The sequence below is a fragment of the Juglans regia genome, chromosome 12 (genome assembly GCF_001411555.2).
Source record: "Juglans regia cultivar Chandler chromosome 12, Walnut 2.0, whole genome shotgun sequence".
Lineage (NCBI taxonomy): Eukaryota > Viridiplantae > Streptophyta > Magnoliopsida > Fagales > Juglandaceae > Juglans > Juglans regia.
Window position 1 is genome coordinate 30260359 of NC_049912.1, and position 18939 is coordinate 30279297.

General features: G+C 38.0%; 2 protein-coding genes across 2 annotated transcripts; both read right to left on the minus strand.

Annotated features, from left to right (window-relative positions):
• Window positions 1-2377, minus strand: LOC108982654 (L-type lectin-domain containing receptor kinase S.4-like). The gene has a single exon (XM_018954089.2). The coding sequence runs from the start codon at window positions 2260-2262 to the stop codon at window positions 166-168; it is 2097 nt and encodes a 698-aa protein (XP_018809634.1). The 5' UTR covers window positions 2263-2377; the 3' UTR covers window positions 1-165.
• A 6887-nt stretch (window positions 2378-9264) lies between these two features.
• LOC108983347 (ribulose bisphosphate carboxylase/oxygenase activase, chloroplastic) lies at window positions 9265-17703 on the minus strand. The gene is made up of 7 exons (XM_035683151.1): window positions 17505-17703; window positions 16698-17014; window positions 16487-16592; window positions 16298-16383; window positions 15660-16132; window positions 9792-10107; window positions 9265-9560 (listed from the first exon to the last, which is right to left on the minus strand). Exons 1-6 carry the CDS (start codon window positions 17547-17549, stop codon window positions 9827-9829), a joined length of 1308 nt encoding a protein of 435 aa, XP_035539044.1. The 5' UTR covers window positions 17550-17703; the 3' UTR covers window positions 9265-9560; window positions 9792-9826.
• Between the last annotated feature and the right edge of the window lie 1236 nt (window positions 17704-18939).

Below are 18939 nucleotides of genomic sequence, written 5' to 3' on the forward strand. Positions count from 1 at the left end.
ATCAAACTGCTATTGTTCATTGATGCTAGATAAAGATAGTATCATAAGTACCATGCATGTGATGAAAATTCTAAATCCAAAACCAAATTATAAAAGAAAAGAAAAAGTGTTGGTGGGGGGAGGCAGCTAGCTACAGAGGATCGCGCTCGGAACTCTCTCTCATGGCTACCTACCATCACCACCACCGAAAACTGAAAATTGCCTGGTTAAACCGGCCTCAACAATAGCATCCCCATCAGTACCGACCGAAGTCTGCGTGCTGGCCTTTTGAGAATACCACGACATAGTGGGAAAAGATTGCTCGTGGTTTTCAAACTGATCACGACCCCAAACAGCATAAGCACCCTTTTTGCTATATGGCACCACCACCATCTCCTCCCGCAGCTCCGACTCCCCCTCGAGGTACCTCACCAACTGCCGCGTCGTGGGGCGTGCCTCGGGAGCATCATTGGAACATATTAACCCCAGCTTGAGCACCAAAACTGCCTCAACCCTATCAAAATTGCCCTCCAACCTTGGATCTACAACATCAAGTATTGCTCCTTCATTCCACTTCTTCCACACCCACTCCGCCAGCAATATGGGCTCTTGATCAGGGGATGTTTTGGAATCTATGGGTCTTCTACCACATGCCATTTCTAGCAACAAAGCACCAAAGGCATACAGATCTGAGCTGGTTGTCGGCTTGCCCGTGCGCACGAGTTCAGGTGCCAAATAACCCAGCGTGCCCACCACCCTGGTAGTGCATGGGTTGGAGCCGTGCTCGTATAACTTAGCGAGCCCGAAATCACTCAGCCTTCCGTTAAAATCAGAATCCAATAGAACATTTCCTGCCTTGATGTCTCTGTGAACCACGGCCTGTTCCCACTCCTCATGTAAATAAAGAAGCCCTGAAGCCACTCCTTTGATGATCTTGAACCTTCGCTCCCAGCTCAGGATTACTGTGTTAGGCTCGTCAAAGAGGTGCTTATCCAAGCTTCCATTGGGCATAAAATCATAAACAAGTAGCAGGTCGCCTTCCCGACGACACCAACCCAATAATTGAACCAAGTTTCTATGGCGAAGGCGACCAATACTAGCAACCTCCGACACGAATTCTCGCAAGCCCTGTGTTGAATCATGTGAAATACGCTTAACAGCAACTTGGGTGTCTGTGTTTGTCAGAATTCCTTTATAAACTCGACCGAACCCGCCAGATCCAATTAGCTCGCTGAAACCCCTCGTTGCTTTCTTCAGCTCATTGTAAGAAAATCTATGAGGACCAATATCATGCTCCCAGGCTTCAACCACGTCAGCCTTCCCCATTCTCCTCACAATGTAAAAAGCCAAAGCGGTCCCCAAAATCACAATCAAAGCACCTGAAACTGAGACGCCAACAATTAGGCCTGTGCGATTCTTTTTGGTCCCAGGAATCGTGGGGAGATTAGGGAGTTTATCAAGGTAGAGATTTTTAGACTCTCCATTCATTTCGAAGCTCCAACCCAGGATATAATGCGAGCTCGCGGATGAACCAGTTGAAGCAGAAAAACCGACGTACATGGATTCTTGAAGAATTTCTGATAGGTTCACTTGACCGGACAAAAGTACAGACCGGGGTTGAGCAGAATCCGGCGAAACCTTTACAACTAGTTCACTTGTTTGCGAATTATATATGACCCAAGCCTGAATTACCTGACCACTCTTCAAGTTAAGCTCTTCCTTGTTCGTAGGACTGCCCTTAAATCGAATGATACGAACAGATGTGTTCGATGAAACGCTATTGATGTCGATGCCAACATGGTTGTCATCGATGTCACCAAACTCCGAGTCTTTGACAGTGTCCATCTCGACGGCAAATACGTGGTTCGAGAAGTTCCCATTATTGCTGGCGTTGAATAGGCCAAGATAAGGGCCTGGAGCACCCCCAAGAAGCTCTTTTGTAGGAGAGATCGTGAACGCGAGGCCATCGCCGCCTCGTTGCCCATGCTGGGTGATTATAGCAAAAGCGAACGAGGTGGAGAAGGACATGACTTCCCCGCTGGCGTTCTTGAATTGGATTGGGTGTGAATAAAACCCGTGGCCAACTACTTGGAGCGAGCCGTTTGTCAGCCGAAGTAGGCCATTTGTCTGAATCTCTGCAACGCCGTTTACGCTCATGTTGTTTCTTTCAGCACCGAACCCATCGGTGAGCTTGGTCGACAAGGGTCCATCATCGCCTAGGTCAGACTTTACTGAGCATAAAAGCAGAACAAAAACACAGAAAGAAATGAGTTTTTCTGCCATGTGAGAGAAAAGATAATTGGGCTTTGTGAGGTAAATGATAAAGCAGCTCAGGTTTTTATATGATTACTGACATGGTGGGTGTGGAAATTTCTGAAGTATAGTTTCTCTCCATTTTTGTTCTTTTGTCTTTGTCTGGCGAATATGTGGAGAGAATAAAAAAGAAAAAGAAAAAGAAAAAACAGAGGAGTTTATGTTCTGTGATGTTGGGTGGTGCTTGGAATGGGAGAAGCTACCTGTACCTGATGATTTCACATGGGACGGGAATTCAGGCTGAGTAGTACGTAAACATACTTCTACGTATTTTATGTATTTTATTGGTATGATTGATTAAAAAGTTATTTTATATTAAAAAAATAACATAATAAATAATATTAATAAGAAAAATGTTTGTTACATCTGATATAAATGGTGTACAAACGTAACTGACGTGAAAATACTTGATGAGAAATAGATTAAACTGATGAGAGAGATCGAACTATTAGAGCTGGTGAAAGAGAAAGATCGAGCTGATGAGAAAGAGTTGATGAGAGAAAGATCGAGCTGATGGAAGAGAGAGCTGATGAAAGGAAGAATTTATTTTAAATCTAACGTGGCGTAGACAATTGTACGCTGGTTGTATTTAACAACTGTATATAGAATATCTGTATTAATAAAGTGCACAAAAATTAAATAAAAATGATTGTAAATAAAATTTTTTATTCAAGATATGATTAAACACCAACGCACTAGCACTGCAAAACAAAGATGAAGAAAAAAAAGCCGAGAGCCTATAGCGTGAAGACATATAACCCCCCCACTCGATCCCTTATTAAAAAAAAAAAAAAAAAGGTAAAAGATTTGGTTCTTCCACAAAATTAACCAGCTAGCAAGACTGCTTTTTAGAGATCAGGATTTTCAATGCTCAAATTTCATAATTTAAAAAGATATAAAAAGACTATGCAAAATCTTATTGTATTTCAGATTTAAAAGTAACATTTACTATTGTAAAATTTAGATAAAAAATTATAAAGCGTGTTGCTGAAAGGTTCCTACCTACCGCTGCTTTGTTTTAGCAATGTTAAAAAACAAAGGAAAACAAGTCCTTATGTTATCATGATTGTAATTTGTACGGCCTCCGACCCAATGTGTTGTTCACTATGAAGGTGTAGTTTCATTACGAGACCTCCGAAGGTCATCGGAACATGTCCTTTCGAAGATGACAGGCCCTCTTTCTCTAGCTGTCTCCCCCAAAGTCCACTGAGTTTTCAATAATAAATTAAAATACGAAAAATACTATACATCATATTTTTATTTTATTTTAATTATATTAAATAATATATAACATATTTATTATTATTAAATAATAAAAAAATATATAATAAATGAACATTTAATAATAATAATAATAATAATAATAAATATGTATAGAATTTAAAAAAAAAAATCAATTTTTTCTTATAATATATTAGAAAAATTTTATATATCACATTATTATTTTATTTTTATGTTATTAAATAAGATGTGGTATATTTATTGTTATTAATTAATTAATTAATTTATTATATATTAATCAATCACAATAATTCCTCGGAATCTGTCCCATTCGGAACTCGTAATGCTGGTTGTACGTAAAGAAAACTGGTCCTTATTTTTATTTTTATTTTTTCTTTTCATGAAACGAATGGGAAGGGTCCGATGACGTGTACAGCTCACCTAGTTAGAAATTAGCTAGATGGCCAGCCAGTGTCAAACAATGGCAGTTGGGTTCCCTAATGAAATCTTGGACTTTCAAATCTTATGTTTTTTTATTTTTTTTTCTGATCTCCCGTGTTCTGCTAGACGTTAGCTAGATTGATTACATGATAGAAAAAAAAAATCATTTAGAAATAGAAAAAATTTATTTATAAGTCTTTTTATTATTGATGAATATGTATTTAACATGTGAAAACCTTATATATATATAAAAAAAAAAATTAGTATTTTTTATATTTTAAAACACAAGTCCCGAAAATAATAAAAATATCTCGAGTCTTTGACCCGTCTAAAATGTTCTCCTTTGACCTCCCCCCAGATATTTCAATTTTCAAGTCCCCCATATTATATATATATATATATATATATAAGCTCATGAAAGTTTGCAAATACCCAAATGCCACATACAAATTCTACGAGAAAGATATGTTTTTAGAAATTTATGACATATTAATAAATAAATATGCGTTCACGTCCTTGAATCTATTGATATGTTGACGATGATGAGCACGTGCTTTTGACTCCATCCCTGATCGGTAGTTACACAAATTTAATTACTGTATATGATGGAAGAGGTGGAATAAATATATATTTAATTTCTTTTCGTCACAAAATACTAAATAATTAGTGGAGATGCCTTTTATTTGATTGTTTTTTTTTTTTTTTTTATGTTATTGTCATAACAAATGTGGTTATTGTTAGTTGGTTTTGGACCTCTCTTAATTCTAAAAGTTAACTCAATAAATGAGATTTTTCTTTATATTTATAAACTGACTCCAACAATTATAATCAATATATTTTATATCATGGTCAAAATTAAGAAAAGGAGCCTTAGGAATTCCTAGCTATCATTTGTAGTTTGTACAAATATCCCTGCATGATCTTGGGGTGGTCCTATATATCCGTGTTTCATGGTACAGAAGTTTGGGTCAATATAATAGAAAAGATCTAATGTCTGATTTGGTGGTTCATGGCGGCTCAACAAAGACCATTAAAAAAATACGTTTTGCTTTGACAATGATGTTAAGAGGTCTCATTCGCATGAATAAATTAGGTCTTCAAATAGAGGATCTAGTAAGGTTTTTGCTTGTTTTTCTTGCATGTTACCCACTCATCGGTTGCTTTTGTATTAGGTCAATAGTCTTTCTTTTGGCACAGTAGTTGCATGTTATGGTTATTAAGGTTTGATGCCTAGGCTTTGGTTTTTATATTCTTCAGGTATCAGGTTGTAATCATATTTTATTTTATCACTAGTAAGTGTAAATTTAATGAAATTTAGGATATCATCCTATTTTAAAAGAAGAAGAAGAAGAAAAAAAACAAAACAAAACTTCAATGCAATACGACTGTAAAAAATAAAAAAACTCAATTCAATATGGAAATAATTAGGGGTGAAAACCGACGTCGTCGGCGCGGTTTTTGGGCAAAACCGACGCCGACCGACGTCTGGAAAAGTGGATGAGATGCCGACCGTAACCGGTCGATGGCGAGGAGGACACCGATCGAGGTAGTTCTCTGCCGGTTCTCGGTCGGCGTCGGTTCTTTGGCAGTTCTAGTGAGATAATTATGAGAGAGAATGAGAGAGAGAGAGAGATGCATAGGAGAGAGAGAGAAAGTTACAGAAGAGAGAGAGAGAGAGGGTTGCAGAGGAGAGACTTTCGGGAAGAAGAAGATCGGGGAAGAAGAAAGCTCTTAACAAAACGACGCCGTTTCACTTAAGTTTAAGTGGAACGACGTCGTTTCAGACTTATTATTTTTTTCTTACGTCCTTAATAAAACGACGACGTTTGGTTTAATGCCAAACGGCGTCGTTTCCAGTATCAGTTGCAGTACTTATTAACTAAAACGGCGCCGTTCAACTTAAACTTAAGTGGAACGACGCCGTTTTGATAAGGGTATATTAAAAAAAAAAAGGATTTTATTATATCGGTCGGTTCAGCGGTCCGGTCCAGCTTCAAACCGAGACCGAACCGCTGAACATCGGTTTCTAGCTATTTCCACCGCACGCCGACCGGTTCTTCACCGGTTCCGGCCGGTTCCTGACGCGGCCGGTCGGTTCGCGTCGGTGGCGGCCGGTGCTGTCGGTTTCTGTACAGCCCTAGAAATAATGTATAACGGAATAAAGCTGTACCTAGGAGCATTGGCAATGACCTAGCCATTAGCCAATGCAAGTTCAAATTAGAAGGAAACGTGAGAAAGAATCCCAGCATTGGTCTAGCTAAACTTCATAAGTTTAACATTTCATCTACAGTAAATGTTAGCAGCTCTCCATACTTGGCGAGGGACTGTACACAGACCAAAGTATATTTTTATCATTTCTCTACCTCCTGCTCTTCTTTCCCTCGGTTTTATTCTTCGTCATCCCAAAACCAACATTTCATCTATCTTCATTTTCTTTCTCCCGAAACCTATTTTTCTCCTGAAACTCATTCTCTTCTTCGCCCTTTTCTTCTTCAACCAGCAAGCCATAATCTCCATTTTCTTCTTCAGCCCGCAAGCCATAATCTTCTAGCCTCATTCTTGCTAAGACGTCGCTCTTCCCCAACCCGCAAGCGTCCCCTTCTCTCCAGCGATCGCCTTCTCCAGTGGTTGTCGTCGTCTTCATTCTCTCTAACGTAAGTCCCTCTTCCTTGCTCTTCTCTCCTTCTTCTTGTTTTGTGCTTTTGATTTGTGGGTTTTGTTTGAATTATAAGCGTTTTGTTGGAAATACTGCTCCTGCTTGGTTTGTCAAGAAAACACAAAAAAATAGTGAAGTTTCGTGGTGCTTTCCAAATCCAAATTAGTAAAGGGATGGGCTAGATGGCCTTGCCTTTCTTGATTCTGGTTTGTCGATTTCTATGATTTTCTTGATTCTGGTTTTGATTTCATGATTTTGGTTTTGATTTGTTGGGGAATGGTTTCCTTCCAAGTCTCCAACAATCTAAGAAAATTTAATGTTTGGGTGAATGGCTGAGAGAACGAGGGTGATTTTTTACACCTATTTGTCAACAACCAATGGTTGTTGACAACTTCTTGTGTGTATAAGCTTTATTCTATTTGAATTTGTCTTGTTTTCACACTCATATTTAGCCAATGGAAGTCTAGTAGCCTGTTTATGCATTATTGGACATTAGTTCTTCCCTCAAGTAATCGAAAAATTATAGAAACAAAGCATTGCAACAGAGCATTCACATGTATAGGCCATCGTGAATTATGTCTATAGCTTTTCTTAAGCATCAATACTTCTTAAACTTTTCTGTTTACACATGAAAATCTTGTGAAATGTTTTGTTTTATTGGTGGAATTTAATGTTGGGTAGCAACTGATTTATGAACTGTTTTTATAGCAACAGGTTTTGTTTTGTTGGTTTGGTAGTTGCTGAAGTTGGTGGATTTCTCAACTTTTGGATTAAATGTTGGTGAAAATGTTGCTGAATTTGATCTGTGATATTTAAGAATATTTAAGAATATAAAAAAAAATTGAAATGGCCTTATTGGGAAGATTCCGAAGTGGGAATTAGGGTTGAAAATTGACGTTTTCGGTGTGGTTTCAATCCAAAACCGATGCCGCACATACGAGTTTTGAAGAGGCTTAGAACCAGCTGATTGGGGTAAGAAAACCGGCAACTTCAATCTTGGCATGAATCGGTGCAGTTCGTCGGTGTCTTTGTGAAGGAGGAGGGAAGCAGTGGACTATGCCGATGGAAAGAAGCGGACATGCAGAGAAAAAAATCAGAGGGAAGAAGAAGATGAGATTATTAATCCCAAGTCGAAACAACATCGTTTCATCTAATTTTTTTTATATTAAAACGAAGACGTTTCACTTACTTAAGTGAAACGACATCGTTTTATATACGTATAATATAATATATATATATATATATATATATCGGCCGGTTTCGATTTGGTTTAGACCAAAACCAAATCAACCGACATCAGTTTTCTTATTTTTAAACCGCCGGTCAATTGGTATTTTGCCAATTTCGACTAGTTCCAGACTTCGAAGGCTGGTCCGCATTGGCAAAGGCTAGTTAGATTTCTGTACAGCCCTAGTGGGAATCCTCGATAGCTATAGTGCTACCCTCTATTTATTGATTTATTGCTTTTTTGGGTTCTCGGGCCCTCCCCACGAAGCCGGTGCTCAGATACTTTGGTCTTGATTGGGCTTTTCTTTCTTTTTTTGGATCTTCTGAATGGGCTTTAGTTGGATTGGGTCTCCTATATTAATTGTCCATGCGAGTGTGTGAGTATGGATGCACGTGACGCTGCAGGATTTTATTTGTCTGGAGTCCATTAGAGCATTAGCATTGAATTGACTATTTTACTCTTCAAATTTTGATTAATATGTAACTTTTTCACTTTTAACTAATCATTCAAAACTTAAAATCTACATTGGATTAGTCATCACACTCTCTATAATAATAAAATATTATTATTTTTTATTTTTATATTTTATAATTAATTTTTTTTATAATTAATTCTATTTTCATAACCTCCTATAATCACTTATAATTTCTAACAATCATATTCATATTCATTTTCACAATACAATAAACAAAATCGATATCAATATTATCAAAACAATTCCATCGATCTTCAATACTCGGGAGAGGAAGAGGAAGAAGAAAGAGAAAGGAGACGTGGGAGAGGGAGAGAGAGAGAGAGAGAGAGCCAATATTAATAAACAATATATTTGGAGGTAAAATAGTGCTTTTCATATTTGAAGAAAAAGATGAATTTACTGTAGCTGATATTTAGGATGAAAAGTGTTTGGCTAATTCAATGTGGGCCAACTATTGATAAAGTTATTTAAATTTAGAGATGAAATGTTATTTGAAGAAGCCAATGTGGATGCTCTTACATAAACATATATAATAAGTTTTGTTAAAAACGAAAAAAAGAACAGAACAAAACAAAACAAATAGAGAATTATTATAGACACAAAGAGATTACACAAAAGTAAACCCACAAACTAACATGATTTCATGTGATGCATTAGATCTACTTTATACTAAAAGTAACTTTACAATCTGACGTACTATATCAAATCACGTCAGTTTGTAGATTTACTTTTGTGTAATTAATTTATGGCTAATATTTCTCAAACAAAAAATGCTACTAATTACTATTAAGTTTTACTGATTTCATACATTAGGGTGTGTAAAAGTAGAGCTAATTGAATTAAATTATTTTTTTTAGAAGAAATTAAATTAACCTCCATGTGGTTAATTAATTAAAAAGGAAAACGTCAAGGCAGAGCAAGAGGCAAAATGCACTAAAAGTAAAAGCTCGGTGGTAGGAAGAGATCAGGATCGATTAAGATTGGAAACAGTACACTGTACTACACACGATTAGAACACAAAATTAGATCAGGATCCAATCCAATCCATTCAAACATGGTAACAACATTAATATTGTCTATCTAAAATCCTTTAGAAGCGTTTCTCTGAAAATTAACCTAGACAAGGCTTAGAAAATGTACGTGCACCTCCCATCATCACTCATAGAAATTGTATCAAAGTTCTCTGCATTTAGATCAGTACAACCTTCAAGGACAGGAATCTTCACTTGCTGCATGGGCTGCTTTGCCTGTGAAAGAAAATTATAAAAGCTTAGGATAGTTTTCTCTTAGTCTTCACTCTTAATGTGCTTCTTTTTATTTAAGGAATGAGTACTGGGCAAGGGGAGATGGAACGGATCTGGCCGAAGGGGAAGATCCAAGCTAGCTAGCTAGTGATCTCCGCTTCCTGATGATCATGATCAGTGTACTATCTTAAGGGGAAATTTACCGTAAAGATTGCAAAAAAGAAGGATCCAAACCTCCCATCACGGCCTCTAGGGTCAAGGAGCTAACCCTAGAAAGTTCCTCTCTTAATAGCATCCTGGTTGGCATCTCCAAGAGCAGCCTCGCTCAAGTACTTGTCGGCAAGCTGGACTCTCTTCACATTCTCTTGCTCTTGGACCAGCATGTTTCCGTACTCCAGGAGCTTCTCGAGGGTCATCTGGGGCTGCTCGAAAGTTGGAGGTCCTTCCTTTGAGTTCACAAGTTTCTTCCCAACGCCCGCCACACCAACACCAGAAACCCACTTCCTCACTTCGTCATCATAAACTCTGGCCCTTAGAGCACCAAAGAAATCTGCAAAAGCATCAATAGCATAAATTATATTGAGCTATATATTTTTTGAAGAAATTAGGTAGTCGTAAATATATACTGTTAGTTATGTGTCAACTATTTTCTCCCATCACTCTTTATTTTGTTTTTCCTCTAACACCGTGTGTATGCAGCATTTATAAGAGTGGGACCCTTTGGTGATAAGCAGCGGCACTTATTGATATGCAGAGTTGAGGTCATGTGATTCTCACGTGAGCAACCTCTTTGGCCTTCTGACTTGTGCTCTTCAGCCGCTGGATTAAGGACACGTGCGGTCATCTCTACAGTGTTTATATATATATGCCTCTTAGCCGTGTTAGGGTTACGGGATTATTGGGTGAGCTATTGTTTTCTGCCGTTTGTGAAGAGAACCGAGTGAGAGCTTTGTACATATGTGAGGGATCTGAGGGTTTTACTGAGGGAAGAAATAAAGCTGTATTGAGGCTTGTATTTTGGCTCAGTATTGGCTTGATCTGTATATATACTTTGGCTTTTGAAGATTGCTCAATAAAGAATAATCTCTGAGGCTGTTCCTGCCGTGGATGTAGGCCATTAGGGCCGAACCACGTTATATCTGTTTGTATTTCTTACCCTTTTACTTTTCTTGTTATTTTTACTTGTTCTTGTTAATATTCGTGCTGCTGATCTACCATTCTTGAGATTTCTTGTTTGGGTCTTGTTTCGTGGTTACTGAGTACCTTATTAAGTAGAAGGAACTCTGCTTGTGTTTATCACAATTGGTATCAAGAGCTTAGGTTCTATGGGGACCACGAAATTTGATGTTGAGAAATTTACAGGGCTTAATGACTTCGGGTTATGGAGAATAAAGATGAGAGCTCTGTTAGTCCAACAGGGCTTACAGGATGCTCTCACCTTTGATAAAAGGGGCCTTTCTACGAAAGAGGAAGGAAAGGGAGAAGTCCATAAGGACATTCTCCAAAAGGCCCACAGTGTTCTTATTTTGTCTTTAGGAGATAAAGTTTTGAGGGAAGTAGCAAGTGAGGAAACTGCTGCTGGTATTTGGCTTAAGCTAGAACACCTCTATATGACAAAATCTCTGGCTAACAGACTTTGTAAGAAAACTAGGTTATATACTCTCAAGATGACTCCTGGAACTCAAATAGGGGAACATCTAGATACCTTTAACAAAATTATATTAGACCTAGCTAATATAGACATTAAGGTGGAGGATGAGGATCAAGCAATCCTCTTGCTGAGTTCTTTGGACTCTTCATATCAGAATCTTAAGGAGACCATGATGTATGGTAGAGATACTCTGTCACTAGATGAAGTGCAGTCTGTTCTTCATGCTAGAGAATTACAGAATCAAGAAGATAACAAAAGAGATCTTGGTGAGGGTTTGTCTGTTAGAGGAAGATCAGAAAAGAGAGGCAAGAAAAACAAATTAGATTTTAAGAAAGGAAGGTCTAAGTCAAAAGGAAAACAGTTAAAATGTTTTCTTTGTCATAAAGAAGGACATTTCAAGAGAGATTGTCCTGATAGGAAAACTCAGACTAGTAACAAAATTAAAGAGGATGGAGATGTAGCAGTGGTGTTAGATGGGTATGAAAGTGCTGAGGTACTGAATGTATCTGAGGTAGGGTCTGGAAAAGAGTGGATTTTAGATTCTGGTTGCTCTTTTCACATGTGTCCCAACAGGGACTGGTTTGAAACCTTTTCTGAATTAGATGGTGGACATGTACTTCTAGGGAATAATAAATCCTGTAAAATCATGGGCATTGGGTGTATAAGACTTAAATTACATGATGGAATGGAGAGACTTTTGAGGGAGGTCAGATTTATACCTGACTTAAAGAGAAATTTGATTTCTCTTGGCACACTTGATAATTCAGGTTATTCCTTTAAGTCTGAAGCAGGGGTCCTTAAAGTTACTAAAGGTTCACTCATTATTATGAAAGGGGTAATTAAAAATGGCCTTTACACTCTAATTGGAAAAACCACTGTAGGGGAAGCATCCCCTGTGCAGAATGCCATTGAAAATAAAGCTGTGCTTTGGCACAGGAGATTAGGGCATGTTAGTCAAAGAGGACTTTCAGAATTACACAAACAAGGATTGTTGACTGATGATAGTCTGGAAAATTTACCTTTCTGTGAAGACTGTGTTTTTGGAAAGGCTAAAAGAATTAGTTTTAAAAGGGCAACTCATTTGACTACTCAGCCCCTTGATTATGTACACTCTGACCTTTGGGGACCTTCTAGAGTAGCTTCTCATGGTGGAGGGAATTATTTCCTCTCCATCATTGATGACTACTCTAGGAAGGTATGGATTTACATTCTCAAGCACAAGAGTGACACTTTTAAAACCTTCAAGGACTGGAAATCCTTAGTTGAGAATCAGGTTGACAGGAAACTTAAAGTCTTAAGAACAGATAATGGCCTAGAGTTTCTGTCAACTGAGTTTAATGTTTTCTGTCAAAAGGAGGGGATCTTAAGGCACAAAACTGTGAGGGAAACTCCCCAACAGAATGGTCTTGCTGAAAGAATGAATAGGACTATTCTAGAGAGAGTGAGATGCATGTTATCTAATGCTGGGTTACCTAAAACTTTCTGGGCAGAAGCTGCTGCCACTGCAGCACACTTAATTAATAAGTGTCCTTCCTCTGCCATAAATTTCAAAACACCTCAAGAAATGTGGACTGGTAAACCACCTAGCTATGATTATCTTAGAATTTTTGGTTGTACAGCTTATGCACACTCAAAAACAGATAAGTTAGACCCTAGGGCTCTCAAGTGTATCTTTGTGGGATATCCTGAGGGTGTGAAGGGGTATAAATTGTGGCTTGATGAACCTGGTAGATATAAGTGCATCATCAGCAGAGATGTGGTCTTTAATGAATCCGAAATGGCTAGGGTACCTAAGTCAGAGGTAGATCAAAGACCTAGTATCACTAGGGAAAAGGTTCAATTTGAGGTGGAGAGGGCAAACACCCAAATAGATCCTAAGACTGGGCAAAACAGTAACTCTGAGGACTCAAACTCAGAGGAATTAGATAAACCAGGTTCTGATTCTTACAATTTAGTAAGAGACAGAAAGAAAAGGATTATAAAACCACCTCTTAGGTACGGTCAAGCTGAGCTTACAGCTTTTGCTTTGACTGTTGCAGATGAAGTTGTTTATCAAGAACCAAGAACCTATAAAGAGGCTATATCCAGCAAGGATGCCACTAAGTGGATACTTGCTATGCATGATGAAATGGAGTCTTTAAATAAAAACAAAACTTGGGAACTAGTTACAAAACCTAATGGGGTTAGACTAGTGGGATCCAAGTGGATCTTTAAAAGAAAGGAAGGCATACCAGGGGTAGAAGGTACTAGGTTCAAGGCAAGGTTAGTGGCTAAAGGTTTTACTCAAAGAGAGGGAATAGATTTTAATGAGATATTCTCTCCTGTGGTTAAGCATAGTTCCATTAGATTACTTTTGTCTCACATTGCATATCATGACTTGCACTTAGAACAGCTGGATGTAAAAACTGCTTTTTTACATGGAGAATTAGAAGAGGTTATTTACATGCAACCCCCTGAGGGGTTCATAAAAGACATTAACTCAAATCAAGTTTGTTTACTTAAAAATTCTTTATATGGTCTAAAACAATCTCCTAGACAGTGGTATAAAAGATTTGATAACTACATGCTTGAAAATGATTTTAAAAGGAGCTGTTATGACAGCTGTGTTTACTATAAAGATGTTAATGGAACATTACTATATCTTTTACTTTATGTAGATGATATGTTAGTGGCTTGTAAAGACCCTGCTTTAATCAAACAGGCTAAGTGTATGTTAAAATCAGAATTTGACATGAAGGAACTAGGACCTGCTAGTAGAATTCTAGGAATGGATATTATTAGAGATAGGTCAAAGGGATGTTTGTACCTATCTCAGAAAAATTATCTCTTAAAAATTCTAAAAAGGTTTGATTTGGACCAAGTCAAACCTGCAAGTACACCTCTGGGTCAGCATTACAAGCTGTCCTCTAGCCAGGCTCCAGAATCAGAATCTGAAATTAAATTCATGCAACAAATTCCCTATGATAGCATGGTGGGAAGTGTGATGTATGCTATGGTATGTACAAGACCTGATCTTACTTATGCTATCAGTGTTGTCAGTAGGTTTATGGGTAATCCTGGTAAGGCTCACTGGCAAGCTATTAAATGGCTCTTAAGGTATATTTCTGGAACTATAAATTTGGGCCTGAAATATGGTTCAAATGTTAAAAGGGGTTGTGAGTTGGAGGGTTTTGTAGATGCTGATTATGCTGGTAATTTGGATACCAGGAAATCCTTAACAGGATATGTTTTTACTGCTTATGGAGGGGCTATTAGTTGGAAGTCAAACTTACAATCTGTTGTGGCCTTGTCTACTACCGAGGCTGAATATATAGCTTTGACAGAAGCTATAAAAGAAGCCATATGGCTAAATGGTATATCACGAGAATTAGGGATTTTCAATGGAAATATTACTGTACATTGTGATAACCAAAGTTCCATATACTTGGCCAAAAATCAAGTATATCATGAAAGGACTAAGCATATAGATATTAGGCTTCATTTTGTAAGGGATGTAATAGAGTCTAAGGAAGTTGGAGTAGAAAAAATTCCAACTGAGGAAAATCCCTCAGACATGATGACTAAGTCCCTTCCTGTAGCTAAGTTCAGACACTGTCTGAACCTTATTAACATGCAGGATGTTAAGGATCCCTAATAGAGGGACATTGCAGGAACAGCCGATATGAGATTAGGATAGAAGTGATGGTTTTAATATTGTCAAGGTGGAGAATTGTTAGTTATGTGTCAACTATTTTCTCCCATCACTCTTTATTTTGTTTTTCCTCTAACACCGTGTGTATGCAGCATTTATAAGAGTGGGACCCTTTGGTGATAAGCAGCGGCACTTATTGATATGCAGAGTTGAGGTCATGTGATTCTCACGTGAGCAACCTCTTTGGCCTTCTGACTTGTGCTCTTCAGCCGCTGGATTAAGGACACGTGCGGTCATCTCTACAGTGTTTATATATATATGCCTCTTAGCCGTGTTAGGGTTACGGGATTATTGGGTGAGCTATTGTTTTCTGCCGTTTGTGAAGAGAACCGAGTGAGAGCTTTGTACATATGTGAGGGATCTGAGGGTTTTACTGAGGGAAGAAATAAAGCTGTATTGAGGCTTGTATTTTGGCTCAGTATTGGCTTGATCTGTATATATACTTTGGCTTTTGAAGATTGCTCAATAAAGAATAATCTCTGAGGCTGTTCCTGCCGTGGATGTAGGCCATTAGGGCCGAACCACGTTATATCTGTTTGTATTTCTTACCCTTTTACTTTTCTTGTTATTTTTACTTGTTCTTGTTAATATTCGTGCTGCTGATCTACCATTCTTGAGATTTCTTGTTTGGGTCTTGTTTCGTGGTTACTGAGTACCTTATTAAGTAGAAGGAACTCTGCTTGTGTTTATCACATATACGAAGAACCAAAGGTTGTTAATCTATAGTTAGAACCAAATATTCTCTCTAATTGTAACTAACCGATTGATTGGCCTGGGAAGGTGTCAACAACCTTGACAATGTCATCTTCAGCAACGTTGTCACTCCGGAATATTCCTTTGCAGACACCAATGCGGTCTTCCCGAGTAGGTGCCCAGTAGAACTTCTCCATTCGACCATCACGGATGAGAGGAGCATAAAGTGTTGAGAAGTCGTTTCCAGTGACTATGATGGGGACACGTGGATTCTCCTCCTTGTTGTACATACCAGGGAGCTGGACATTTGTTGGGTTATCAGCAATGTTCATGAGAGTTGCATTAACCATTTGGTTGTTGACTGTGTATTGGGTGGTTCCACCAAGTCGACCAGCTCCTGCATCCAGATCGTTGATGAAGAGGCAGCACATTTTTCCCTTCCTGATTATATCGGCTGCCTCGCGGTACCTTTGCCTGATCAATTTTGCAGGCTCTCCTGCGTTCCCACTTTCCAGTTCTCCAGCACTCATCATGATGGGGCTGAAATTTCGTTGTTGAGAAATTGAGATTAAAGTGTAAGAAGCAAAAGCATTTCTATGGGAGAGTTCGATTTAAAGTGAACAAGAGATCACACTAATATATTAAGACAATGGGTACATTGGATTTGCTTGGATAACATTAGTTCATCTAGAAATATGAACTGACCTGATTCCCATCTTGGCAAAAACAAGCTCACACTGGAAAGATTTCCCTTGACCTTTACCTCCCCAAATACCCAGGATGAGAGGAATCTGTGAAAAAATACTTGAAAGGTTTATTGTTCCACTTTTGGGGTAATTTACAGAATACAAAATAATGTAACTTACATATATTCCCAAAGTTTTGAATATGTACCTTGATGTTGGGTAGGGCCATGAAGTTCTTGGTGATGTGAACAACAAGCTTATCCATGAAGGCAGGTGCAATGTAAAAACCATCCATGTTGTTGTCCAAGTTGTAACTGAAGCATGATCATGATCGATCAAAACCAACTTCGTTTAAGATAAAATGAAATTATAACCAATTTTAATATCTGAGGAAGAGCATCGATAATAAGTCCTCTTACTGGCGAAGTCCGGTACTGATGTAGTCATAAGAACTCATGACGGCATAGTGAGTTCCAGATCCCGTGGGAGCTTGGAAGAGCGAGTCAACCATGCCCTTTCCTCTGGTAATGTCTTGCTGGTCATCGGATGTGTCGAAAGCAAGGCCTTTCCATTTGTCCTTAGTGGTCTGTTTGTCCTCTTCAACCTCTGCCACAACCTTGAAGCTCCCAGTGGAAACCTTGGAGTTGTTGAATCTGGAGGTCACCTTCTTCAAGCTGCTGCCTAAGAAGGCTGAGCTTGGAACTGAAGCTCCAGCACCAGTGCTATTCAAGCTCAGCTGCATCAACATAATCCACCCGGTACATTATTGAGAAGTACAAAACCCAACTCTTTTATAACAATTTAAATACATACTGATATAATAAAAACCAAATAAAAATCTCTTGAAGGATTCCAATTTTTCTTCATTGCCATCGAAACACAAAGATTCTTGTTTCATTCTACATGTGTGGTGTGAAATCACCACTTATTCTAAATATTTAAACTGATAGGAAATAGATTTTTATTATATATTAGGGTAAAAGGATAAAATTACATATTTTTAAATAGTGTGCAGTACTTATATTTAGAAGTTTTTTATTTATTTTGTATCAACACGTAGCTTGATACGCATAAACAATTTCGCTACATAGCCTATATTCATGAAGATACATGCACGTTGTTCAGAAACACAAATACGTAATAAGTACGCAGTGTACTCATTGAAGGAATATATAAGGAGTGAAGCCTTCAGAATCTCATATGACGGGAAAAGGAGTACTCCATACCGGTGCTCGGTTGACAGCTCCAATGGTGGAGACGGCTGCAGCCATCAATATCCGCGATCAGACAGCTGTGAACGGCAGAACGGGGGAGGAGTAGTTGTAGATTTGAGCGAGGCACTGCAAGCCAATGCAGAGAGCTGGCGGGAGACCGAGATGAATTATGAGGATTGGTACCGTCAGGACTTATAGTAGTTCCTATTTGAGCGTACAGAAATCGAAATCCTGAGCATTGGTTTTTGAATTCTTAACGGCCACACAATCAAGATTGCCCTCTATTACACGTGGCAAGCGTTAGGGTGCCTGGAAATTGAGTCCTTACTAGTCCTTGAGGCTAGAATTTAAGCTCCCTCCTTCTCCACTTAAAATTGGGTTAATTCATTACCACAAGCGTATAAAAACAAGGTTCTATTTTTGAAAGCAAAAGAAAAAAACAGATAGGCGAATATATAACATGCTTGTAATGTTCTTTGAGTGTTTCTGGTTTCATCTCGAATGGTCTGTCATGGGTCCCCATTTAGACGAGCAGTCTTGATTAATGGAAGGTACATAATTTTGGAACAGAAAAAATATCGAAGTTAATGCATTATCCATTCCATAGGAGCATTTGAACCTTCCATTTACAGAAAATAAATTATATCAATATAAGTAGTGTTATACGTATTTATACTTTTATTTATAAGACTCATTTTATTATAAGTTTTTTTTTAATTTTTAGCATATCAATAACTGATATGTGGAGAAATAAGTTATTTTAAATATATTTAACATTTTTTTATTAATATAAATGATGATAAATAATCTGAAAAATGATTTGCCAAGAAAAATTGTTATGAATTTGAAAATATGCTCAATACTGGTTTTTTTTTTTTTTTAAAAAGTGCTGCTCCAGGCCCATAACTCAGAATTAATTGGCTTGCAGCTTGCTCTCTCTAAAACTGAGGTCTGGAATCTCCAGGGCCAGGGGGGACCAGCCCAAGCTAAGCATTTTTCTGCTCACAAATCCTCTTTAATTGTATTTACACTGCCAAGTATTTTTATTTTTTTTTCCCTCTACCAACCAACCTTCAGATCTGTCCGCGCACGTACGTCTTGAAAAAACTACAGTTCTTGCTTCTGACTACGCCATCCTCGTTATAATTCCATATAAATGGGGCATAAGAGGGAAAGAAATGTATGAGTGGGCAAGACAATTGCTCAAAGAAGATGCTCGGAAGTAAAAATCTTCTGCATCTAACATGTACTAATTAACGAGTAATGAAGTACCTAGAAGATGAAACTTAAAGAGGTAAACCAGTACGTAGGACCTTCTCAAACTGCAATATTACACAGAATGTTGGCTCAGTTACCTCAAGCAGTACTCAGATTGAGATCATCTTAAAATTCATAACCCAAATTGTCTGGTCTAATTGAAGAAAGACAAATACAATATTGTATGTTC